The sequence below is a fragment of the Penicillium chrysogenum genome (assembly GCF_028827035.1).
Source record: "Penicillium chrysogenum strain IBT 35668 chromosome Unknown utg000002l_segment0_segment0, whole genome shotgun sequence".
NCBI classification, from domain to species: Eukaryota; Fungi; Ascomycota; class Eurotiomycetes; order Eurotiales; family Aspergillaceae; genus Penicillium; species Penicillium chrysogenum.
Window position 1 is genome coordinate 2,907,828 of NW_026622750.1, and position 12,067 is coordinate 2,919,894.

At 48.4% G+C, this 12,067-nt stretch overlaps 1 protein-coding gene across 1 annotated transcript; it reads left to right on the forward strand.

Moving 5' to 3' along the window:
- Positions 1–2,714: 2,714 nt before the first annotated feature.
- On the forward strand, positions 2,715–5,027 carry N7489_004626 (uncharacterized protein; the record flags this gene model as incomplete). Its single annotated transcript, XM_056710378.1, has 2 exons — positions 2,715–4,244; positions 4,302–5,027. The coding sequence occupies 2 exons, from the start codon at positions 2,715–2,717 to the stop codon at positions 5,025–5,027; spliced, it is 2,256 nt and encodes a 751-aa protein (XP_056568799.1).
- Between the last annotated feature and the right edge of the window lie 7,040 nt (positions 5,028–12,067).

Genomic DNA, 12,067 nt, shown 5'->3' on the forward strand with positions numbered 1-12,067 from the left:
ATCGAATTTCTGGAGAATTGTTTTGCGTCAGGGGAATAATATATATTATTATCGAGAGGAATATGTGAGGCTATATACAGCATGAGCTTCAAAGTCTATTTCCAATCGACTTGCTTCTTCGTATAGACACCGCGGGAATTAACTCCGATGGTGCAGCTTTGTTCCTGTTCCGCACCAGTCTCATATCACAACAGTAAAGGACGTCAGCATACGCTATTATCGTTATACTCTCTACGATTACGTCTGCTTTATGATATCAGTAGTATAACCGGGAGGGACAAATAGCGTGTAAGAATGGTGACAGCACGAAGGCCAAGCGACAAGAGAATATCTGCAGCTAGTGTATTCAAACAAGTAGATAGTTGTCACGGAAATGCGAGTATAGAATGATAGAAAAGAGAATTACAATGAATAATTCATTCGTCCTTTTGTTGTACTCAGTGAAAGAAGTAGGGTGTTTATTGAACGTGATTGGGCAGAAATCGCTCTCCACCCCACATCACACGCATTTCCTAACTACTCATAACCCAGCGGTCCCCGCCCTTCCCCCCCCCGCCCCGGCTCCCTCAACTTCCTCCCAAACGCTCGTGGTATTTCCATTTCTCTGCCATATTGCTCTGGCCTCCGATCCAAGCCCACTTTAATCCTTGAACCTTGCTTGTTGATCGTGCTACTGAGAACATTCGAAATGATGTGTAAATTGTCGTAGCGACCTGCCCAAAAGTAGTAGATCGAAGCGTTGGAGACTCGGAGGCAACAAACGTGGAAGCGCAGGCGCTCTTTCCACCTTAATTTCCCACGAAGGTTTTTGAGTGGTGTTACCGAGGCTTGCCTGCAAAGGGTTAATCCAGTATCGCCTTCCCAGCAAAGCGATCCTGAGGGGGATTGTTGTGATATGAGGGCTGGTGCAGATCAGGAACCAAGCCGCACCATCAGAATAAATCCCGAGGTGTCTGTACAAAGAATCAAGTTGATTCCGATCAACTTGGACTTTGTGGTGTATATGTAGCCTCATGTTTCCCTCTGAATAAATCAATCAATTCATATATCTGAACTACAACAAAGATCCTCCTCCTTTGGGTGGAAAAGGCCCGTGCGCGATCAAAACACATCAAGCCGAGTCTTCATTATCGAGCAGCCGGTAGTGGATAATGACCCATCAAATTAATGGGCCATAGATTGTGTTATAGAGGTGCCAGTGCTAACAGCGAACGTAAAAGGTAACATGGGATCCCGCAGTGCAGAGATAGGCAAGGCCGGGTCTCACCAGGTGTAGCGAATTCAATAAATGGCCCTAGATTTGATTTCCGTGGAAAAGCAAACACGCAAGGCTTGTGCTGTGAGGTCAAGTACCGTTTGATCAACAGAAGTAAGGGACGTACCCTTCGGATTTGCATTCTTCACGCATGCCTGTTGCCCGCGAGAGAAATTCCAGGAAAAGAAGCCGGAAAATGATGCTTAGGTACGTACAGCAAGCATCCTTACTTAATTAAGAGCCTTTTGAGTGAGGATTTGGTGAGCGAGAGGTTGGTTAGTCATGTCGAAATATATTCTACAGAAAGGGCCTTGGTTTTATTAGACGTCGTTGCCTGCAGAACAAATCGATTTTACTCTATTTTGCAGGATGCTGGTATAATGACGATTTGACGGTTGAGGACTGAAATGCTTGTCTACTTCTTACAGAAGGATCGCCTAATTTGCTGGGGGAGGTGGGGGCGGTTAAAACAGCGTCTCACATGGCAGTGTCAAAACGCGCCAAAATTGCATGTATTCAGCCAGCAGTCTCATTTTCCAATTTTGTTGCCGTTCCCCCACACCTCCCCTTGTCCCCTAAGGCACATGCAATGAGGTGGCTTTGTGGAGTTGCTGTTTCAAATATAAAGGGGATCGCAATTGTCTTTTTTGGGACGACGAACAATAGACGTGGTCAAACAGCAACATCAAGCGCAGGTGCTCTGTTGAGGCCACGTGGAGAGAGGAGGTAGGTTCGGGGGGACGACTAATTGCCTTGCTTTCATGCCGGGTACAAGTAGTGCCCGCTTCTTCAATGGCGGCCATTTCTTTAGTCCAGGCAACAATCGTCTCACGGCAAGTTGAGATATTTACTTCTTTTTCAAGGTAAACTAGGAACGGGGCTGATAGCCAAGGGTACTGAAGCGGGCGTTCAGTAAGTTTTATGGGAGAATAATGACATTTATGTACGAATCGAAGTATAGGAATGCGGTTAACCAAGCAGTCTATTTTGAATCGCCTTTGGCCCTCCCCTTCTGCAATTTCAAGGACCTTCAACCGTTTAACGCATTTCAGTTAACTTACCAACCAAATTCAACGATGAATCGAGAATCTTTAACAAATGGGTGAATCAGGGTATCTCAGTATTGTATAGAAATGCCCCGTGCTTTGTTGCGTCCCACTACTAAAATATATCTCATCGAGATTTCAATAAGCCCACGGAAATAATATGGCTGAAACTGTGCGAAATATCGTGGAAAACGCTTGACTACCAAATCTCTGTTTATCAACCCTTTTTTTTTGACTATGTCTCTTGCTTTGTGCGGCATTCCCTCCGGGCCCTCTGGTATTCCAGCCAGTTTTCTGTTTCCGTCCTGGCTTCCGTCCATCGCTTTACACTTCGTCTCTCTTCGTCATGATTCTCAGATGAAACCAAGACGAGCGATTCGACTTCGTCGACCTACCTCTGTATTTACTCCATCATGGACTGGGTACAAATAGCCGCCGAAGAAGATGCCGTTACTTCCGCTAAAGACCGGGTAGGGTTTATCCCTGAAAACGCGTCTAGCTCTCGGCTTATGAAGGATACGGAAGAGTCAGGTGCCTCTCGCAAATCAGATACAAGCTTCGGATTGTGTATCAACGTCCATGCCTTCAGCGAGCTGCGCCTTTCCAGTCCTCCACCATGTTTGTCCGTTGAACAGGGCAAAGTCGATAGCGAGATACGAACGGGGCACCCAACCCAAGTTTCTTCGTGTCATTCTCAACTCAACGGCGCCGGCCCTGCATCAACTTCGTACAGTATCGGGAGCAACGAAAAAACTTCTTTCCGACCCCTAGAATCCACCCACTCTGCACAAGCGGCAGGCTCTTCTGCTACTTTGTTGGCGCCATGCACCGAGAAGGTTGCGCTAGATGACTCAAAAGCCTCACTGTCTCCAGAACAGCGCCGTCTCAAAAAGCGACATCACATTATCGAAGAGCTCGTCGACACTGAATACTCATTCGGACGGGACATGAAGGTCGTTAACGGAATTTACAAGGCGACTTCGAGTTCTTGTTTGGGGCTTTCAGTGGAGGATGCTATAACCCTCTTTGCCAATTCCGACCAGGTCGTACATTTCTCTATGACGTTCCTATATTCACTGAAGAAAGCCGCCAGAATGTTGTACGCCATGCCCAAATCGCAGCGATGCCGCAGGACTGGCAATCGTAATTTCGGCTCCGCTACAGATGAGGACCAGTCCACTATGGATGAGAGTGTACCAGGTCTCGAAAAGGATCGCTCGACCTCCATCGGTATGGTTTTCCTGGCTCACATGACTCAAATTGAAGAGGTCTATTCTGAATATGTCAAGAACTATGCTGCTGCCAACAAAAAACTCCGGATCCTGCAACGCAATCCGAAAGTGGCCATCTGGCTGGATGAGTGTCGAGAATTAGCATCGGATCTAACGAATGCTTGGGACCTGGACTCATTACTGGTCAAACCCGTGCAGCGAATTTTAAAGTACCCGCTTTTTCTGACACAGCTACTGGAATTGACACCTATCGACCATCCCGACCGCATCGGCCTTTTGTGTGCTTTGCAAGGAGCTACAAACATCTCTGTTCGTATCAACGAGATAAAAAGGCGGACGGATCTTGTGGGTAAAGTCCATGATTGGAAATACAAGAAGTTTGATGTGCGTGCAGGCTTGTCCAGGGCTTTTGGTCGCCGCACGGAAAACCCGAGACAACAAGTCGGTGTCTCGAATATTTTCAAGGACAAGGACTATGAGGCGCTAGCACGGAGATTCGGCTATGAGCGCTTGCAGCTGCAGCTCGTATTGCGTGATGTGGAGGAGTATATAAAGGAAGCGGAAAATTCCATGGCTCGGTTCAATGAGTTGATCACCGCAATGGAAGGGATCGCCGAAGTGGTCCAGTTCAATTACTCGGAACTGGAGAGCAAGTGGCGCCTCTTCAAGAGGTCGGTTTGGGGGATCACCACCAAAGCCCTACCGGAACACGTGAGTGGCTTGTCGCTCATATTCTGGGACAAGAAGTTATTTTGACCTCTCTTTCAGCTTGACGTCATCCGCAAGAGTGTGCTCGCCCCGATGACTACATTGATCCAAACATATGAAGAGCCACAAAGAACCATGAGGAAGCGCGACAAATGGCTCCTGGACTATGCGCGATTCAAAGTGGTCGAAGCCCAGGCCGGCAAGACGGACAAGAAAATCGCCGAAGAGGGAGAGCAATTTGTGGCCTTAAATGAAAGCCTGAAGAATGAACTGGCCAGGCTCAAAGGGCTGACCGCGAAGTTGGCCGAGGCGTGCCTAAAGAACCTCGTCCAGTTCCAGACCACGTGGTATAGTATGCTACAGACGAAAAACAGAGCTCACGCCGAATTATTCTCCGATGATTTCCAGGAGGTAATCAGTAACTGGTCCAGTGGCTACGCTTCCTCGGAGGCCCAGATGCTCTCGCTGGGAATCTGCAACGGGGCCTTACTGGCTGACATCGTCCACCTGGCCAACCTGGAAATATCATCGACATGGGTAAACAGGGATTCGCCTCGGCCGCCTTCCTTAGAGTATAACTCCAACCCACGTTCGTTCCCCACCGCGGAGGAGCCGCCAAAGTTTTTTCATGATTTCAGCTTTGGAAGCTCGGTTTTCCAAATGGATAGCAAGTCGAGCAACAGTCGTAACCTGGCTTGTCCTACTTCTTCTGGTCGGACGGTTCTCAACACTTTGAAAATACCAAGGAGTCCATTACTGCTTGAGCTGGCCAACACGTCTGCTTAGAGCACCCAAGCCCTGGAAACGACCAACCCGGAACTGTTTTCTAGTCTACCGAGGCTGAGTCTGGATACTTCTTTTCTTGCCGACGTCATTAGTGCCTCGCTCAATGAAATATATTGGCCAGCTCTCTGGCTAGTCGCTACTAAGGCTGTTTCTCCGCCGTGCCCATGTGAAGTTTCGTTGGGGTTTGTTCACGGGTTGTCAACGCCCCACGGCCGTTGATACATTCGGCGCTTAGTTCAAGAATTTAGCATCTGGCTATAAAGCCATCCTAATCTGCGTCGATCCTGCGTTATCGAAGATAAATATAATCCCTGCTCACCCTGCGGCATCTGTCATTCCCAACACCCGTTGAATTGCTATTTTAAGCACCTCTGTATTTTCCCTACAACCTTCGACGGCCAGTCTTAGAACAGAAATGAACGAATTGAACAACAATGGTCTGTGACCGTTGTTTTGATGATTATTTGTGCTGACATTAGTCGACTACGATTTGGATCTCGACCTTCACGCTATCTGGCATGAATCCTCTAGCATACCAACACCGCCTCCATGTCTCGCTACTGATCCCAATGATTTGTGGCGGGATTTTCTTGGCAAAGTCGACCCTGCAGGGTACGAAACTCAAGGGTCTTCCTCGATCGAATGCCTTTTCTACCCCAATCTCGACAGTCTGTCCGGCTTCAAGTGGACCGGTCCAGATCCTCTGTCCAACTCTACTCTGGCTAGCGATATTTTCTTCCACACGTCAGCGCTCCTTTTCCCTAAAGAGGTGCACTGGATAGAATTTCGATTTGTGCGATTTGACCGGGTATCTGGTGAGACTACAGGAGAGGATCTGTTCTTCCTGCCACGGGTTGAAACGGCCCTGGGAAATCTCTATCGGATACGCAGACAGCTACTAGACACAATCACCTGGCATGCTGTCCGTGAAACAGGGACTAGCTTCCGACTGTCCCTTTGGCCTCGTGCGGAACCTCTACCGTATTCGAGTCTCTCGACACATTCTCTGTTGACTAGGCTTCCCCCGACGCTATCCCTGGACCCACGGTTTCTTGTACATAATATATCGAGTAATTACGAGTGAAATTGATCTGAATCAAGCGGGATTGTTCGTATACTCATTTGAGTAAAGACCATCATAATGAATAATGACTATTTGATGCCCTTCTTGTTAAAAGCCTCCGGAATATATAACCTGCTTTGCATGCGGTGTAATTTCCCTTGCACTGCCTCGCCGTTTAGTATTTCTATGTTGCAAATATAGGAAGGGCAACACGGAATGGGCGATTCCTTACTCTTCTCTTGCAACGTCCGTCAACCCTGCCAAATTGGGACAGTAGGGGTAGTTCCAGTCATCGAGTAGGCTAGTCAGTCGTACCCGAGATGATTCCATGCCTGTTCGAAAAAGCGCAGTCGAGCTAGCTGCTTCTCGTGGTGAAGCTGAAGACCGTCCGTCTCTTTTTCCAGGTACGTACCAGCCTCCTTCAAGATCTCATTGCTCTGGTCAATCTTTTGGACATCGATGTACTTGGAAACGCACGACTCCCATAGGCGTCGGTAGAGCCCAACAAGCCGAGCAGCTGGAAGGGCAAACTTGGGATTGTCGCGTTCGAGGTCTGCTAGCACCTTCAAGATGGGTTGAAATGGCTCGGTCGCCAGAGTATGTCTTGTTACTTCTTCGTGTTGCAAAGGGGAGGGCTACGATGGTCAGCCAAAGAATTCGAAGCCGAAGGGTTTCACTTACCAATGGAGGGACATGATCAGAAGATTCCAGATCATGGTCGTTATCATTAAGGATTGGAAATTCATTGGGCTGCTGTTCTCCTTGCTTTTCCTGGTCTGGCCAACTGTTTGGGGAGTCCATTTTGTCCACAGGAGAAAGTCAAGGATCTGGATAGTACTGTTTCCAACAAGCCTCGGTATCTCTTATAGAATATGCAGACGCAGACGGCTATAGACTGAGTTTTACGATCCCCACATCAGTCAATCAACGCAGTCAGCTTCTGAATAGAATTTGCTTTCATTTTGAGCGGGCGCTGGTAGTAAATTTGAGAGGAGGAGTGTCAACGAGTTGGCCGGGAAAACTGACCAACCCTGACGATGTTGAGTGCCGGATATGGACGCCCATTGATGTGAGATATCCCAACTAGACGCCTCTTCCACTTTCGTTGAAAGCCTCAGAAACCCGGCAAACAGCATTGTAGAACTTAAAGTCACCAGGAAAAAGGAAGTCCGGATAGTAACGAAGAGAAAAATAGAAAAGGAAAAAAAAACTATTCATCTTCGAAGGTTGGTGGTCATCACTCAAAATTGAGCGTTGACAACGTTTGGCCAAGCTTCAACGGGTTGACGGGTCATCCTATCGAGACCTCGCTTTCTGCAGTCTAGGCGGACAGACCCACAGCCCAACACAAACCAACACAACACTAAAGCGAGGCCAGAAACAAAGGTCCATGATTCCTAGGGATGGAATTGTAGGAGCTTCTCGGTGATCCAACGTTGAGTCGCGAACAAATGAGGTGACTAGGACAAGTAATATGGGCTTGTCATTGGCGGATTGAATATCTCCCACAAAGTCTCAATTTAAAGAGGGCCATGAAGGATTCAACAGTCAGCCAACCTTGCTTGACCGACTCAGCATCCTTTTCTCTCAGCACCACTCTTACTCGCCTCTCTCGCTGGGCATGGCATCTAAAGGCATCAAGGATGCCGCTGCCAATAGTTGCGGTAAAAGGAAGCCATGGGGATCAACAGGCCTCAATTAAGAAATGTGTCCTTCATCACTTCCTACCAGGTTGGTGAGTGGCAGAAGCCGTGAGGCCTATAAATACGCCCTCCACCCCTGCAATCTGCTCTACGGTTTATTCACTTGATTCTGCAAAGTCGAACAGGGTTGTGTCTGACGCACTCCATAAGTTCACCCCTTTGATCGAGTACTGGAGTTCATACAGTACTGACATTTATAAGCTACATCGTGGACTAGCAAATCAGTCAGTGCCTGTAAGAGATGTGATTCCAAGCAGGTTCACTGTGCTATTCACGCCAGCCGATCAGAGAGACGAGATTTGGGTTAGCTGGTCAAAGTGTGTCTATGCGAAGACGTCTCTGCTATAGCAGCCGACTGAGCTGATCTACTGTCGCGCCTCTGTATGGACCTCAAATATGAAGCGCAACTGCTCACACTGTATGTATATGAGCCCACAAGTCCTTGAAGCTGCATTGATTCGAAAGACGCGGGAAAACCAGATCCCTCGACATTCGACCACAATGCATCGGTGCAATGCCACAGCTCCTTGCCATCTCTACATCCCTGGTCTTGATCGTCAGAACATGTAAGTCATGGAATTTCACGCTGATCTACTGGCTAATAATTGACAGTGAACTTGAGAGCTTACCAGAGTGGCCCTAATAATCCTGCACTACCGTCAGTGTCCACGCAAAACCATGGGTTACAGACTACGTCTGGCCCCGTCGCTTCGAGCAATGCACCATGTCCTAGGTGGAAGGTTGCAAATCAAGATAGCGGGTCAACAACAGGGTGCGGCCATTCAGGTACGAGCTTAGTTGCATAGAAGGTCGAGACGTCAGTCCCTCCTGGTAGTGAGTGAGTTATCGCGCCTTCTGCTGCGCCGGATTCGTTAACAATACCAAGCCTCGTGCGCAACCACGAACACCACTGACATCTTTCTGCCACTGAAGTCCGACTCATCACCGCTCATGGAATATTGTGGCAATTGACCTATTCGCCGGATCAGAGATAAGGCCAAGGTGGTGGGCATACGGCGCGTGCTCCATCGCGTCTTCCGCCCTCGTCCCCACTGCCTTCACACTATTGCGGAGTCCTGAACCTCTGGCATCGGGATACATTCATCCACCATGGAAGTGCAATATTTATCGCATGTGTGTTCGTCACGCGCGTTTGCTGTCTAAGGAATTGTCTTGCGTACCCTAGCGCGGCTTTTCTGGAGCGACAGCCGATTGCGGATAGCTTGAATGCGACACGGCATGACTCTTGACTACAATGCAGAGAGTTGTAAGTGATCTAGTTGGTAAGGCGATAAGATCAACGCGCAAACTGATCATCCTGCCTCAAGCGTACACTTTGGTGTCCTTATGAACTAGCAAGCTACAACTGTCCAACTGGATCAATCCTTGCTGACTCGGATCGTACAACAGGAGAATACCCTCATTTCCGTCACTTGAGTCGAATGCCACGCGAACAAATGCCTTGTCTGCTCGAGCTGACCTATACCAATACGATCACATGCTGCCTGTCCCTTCCACATGACTTCTATCGACAATCAGTCACCAGAGTTTCAATTCGACCTCGGCCTCTTTCTCCCTTTCTCCCTATAGACTTTTTGTATCAGGCCATTGTTAGATTTGTCTACCTGATACAACTCCTGAACTCCGACTAGCGTATACCACTGCCCGACTCATACCTGTGGCTACATTCAACCCTTCAGATACCTTCAAGTGGCGTAGGCTGCTGGTGTCGAATGTGTGGTCCTCGTCGTTTCTCGGCTGGCATTTGGTGTCTTCCCAGGCCCGGAAACCCGAAAGACACAGTGGAATGCTGATGTTCTGTCTGGCTTATGGCAGGTGAGCTCTACATCCGCCGGCAGTCAGACTGTTAGCACAAGTCCGCCTGCAAGGAGAAGACGACGCAAAGTCTCCTCATTCTTAGCCTTCAAGTTGACATTGGCCATCTCAGCTAAAAGTCGAGAGGATAAGACTGGGGCACAGGCAAGCTAACGAAAAAGCTCACTATTCAAGAATCATCTCTGACATACGCGAAGCTGCGTCATAATGGCTGTCAAAAGTCTTGTGGTGCATCCTGTTGGACAGGGCTTGGTATATATAATTCTTATGCACTAAGTTCCCTATCCAAGCCGAAGCACTATGTGCAAAGACCATTTACCCTGACCGTCACCGCAGCTGCAGGTTAGTCAAGCCGACCGCGCGTATTATTTGTCTATTCATATCGTCTCCTAGCATATCACGCACTTGTCAGACAAGCCGGATTCTCTTCATCCCCTACCTCGACTGTTTTTTGAGAATAAATTATATATTCATCGAGCTCACCGCGCTGCGGAGGACTCGTGGGTCGTGGGCATGTCACTGTTCGAACAGGCAGCCACTATGAAGACTTTGGTGTGCGAAACAACATCGAATCAGGATAGTTGTGGGACCTCTTGGGCTAGTCCCTAGATCCCGTAGCAAAATTTCCACCGTCAATCAACGCTCATGTGACGGTTGCTTTTGGGAGGTTGGCCGGAGTGTCTATTATGACTACGAGCGAACTAGCACTCCTGCGGGGATATCGCCCAACGAAAATTCGTTTCAGATGGCACTGCTAGAACCCAATCGGGTTTCAACCATGTTGTTCTCTTATCAGCAGAACATGGTTAATTGCATTAACCTGGGACACCATATTCCGCTTTCGTATATTCACAAGCCCTAGGGGATAGGAATCTCTTTCGTGAGGCTCGTCATACTGACTTGATTCTGATCAGAGGGGCTTGAACTCAGGAGTGGCCAGCTCCGGCGTGCAGGACAGGTGGCGGGCAGCCAGAGGGTTACACAGAATCTCTGATGACCACCTGCACGCAGATTCCATTCTGTAATTGCCATCTATCCAGGATTCTCTGAAATGGGACTATCTCCGGTCAATGTGCGTATGGGAAGTGTGCTGATGCGTGGGCTAGCAGTCTCGGTCGGCCTACACAAATATATTCGGGGTTCTAGAGATACTACCGGGCCGAGGGAACCCGGTGGCGAAAAATGGAAAAACTATTGAAAAGGTAACCTTGCACATCTTCTAAGTTCTCCGACAGTCTGTCCCTCAAGTTAAGTTTTAAGTCCCCGGCTTATTTGATGGTGGAAAGATGCATTGATGACGGTATTTCACTGCCGAGTGGCACCCCACCTAAACCTGTTGAATTCAAATGCAGTTATCTCAACCAAAACGCCATTAAATTAAATAAACTACATTCCTTATCTATCTGGACATGTGTCTCTTTTCTATGTCCTGGCTTCCTACATATTCCACGAGGGCTTCGTACACGGCTGTAAAGCCGATTCTCCATGTATGTCGGGACCGGGGGGAGGTGCTCCAATTGCTTCCTCCGGCTGTACAATTAATCCAGATGCTTCTTGCACTGGAAGGCCTTCTTCCGCGGGTATCTGCCTTCGGGGTAGAGTACGCTTTTGCTTCTGCTTCTCGTTTTTAGCGCGTAAATCGCTTCTTTCTCGAGGAAGGCGGCAGATTGCATAGTGATTTGGCGGGCCTTTTAAGACCTGGTTTATCGCGCAGTTTAGCGGACCTGGCGGGCTCCTTGATTTCGTACGAAGCAATGCTTTAATAAAGGAAGCTTGCTTTTCTAATTGTATGTAGTTTGAAGGGGCTTTGAGTCCCAATCGCTACCCCGGCTAGAGGGAGGGAGGCGGCGGTTGGAGTTCGAAGACGAATATTTAGTTTTGAAAGCACCCGATCGGGTGAAAACGACATTGAACCAGCCGCTCCGAAGCTATTTTTGATAGTCTCAAATTGAAAGGCTTCAGTCCGTGCGGGGGGGGGGCACGCTTCGAGGAAGTCAAGTTTGTCGATATGGTTGTTCCGTTCCGCATTTTTGTTTCAACTATCCGGCCATACGAGCGTTTTAATACCGCAAAACACCCGATATCGAGAGTTTGTAAAAGTTGGGAGAATGCGGCGGCATAGAAATAGGTATGATACCACAAATCTTATCAGATTTTAGCGTTAAATGACTTCCGTGGCCGTCAAGTATCAAAAGCCGATATCTTCCTTTCGTACGCGGTAAAGTCGGAGGAATAAACAGCTTTTCAAGCCAGCGAAGTCCAATCCCATCAGAGGTCCATCTATTAGGACTACCTTCGAATCGCCGATCGGAAGGGAGGCCGCTATCGAACCAGGATTCAATAAAGCCTTTGCCTTTAAATATCACACACGGAGGAAGCGCCCACCCCGAAGCATCCGTACACTCGATCACAGTCACCCACTCAAGATTTCCGGGTTG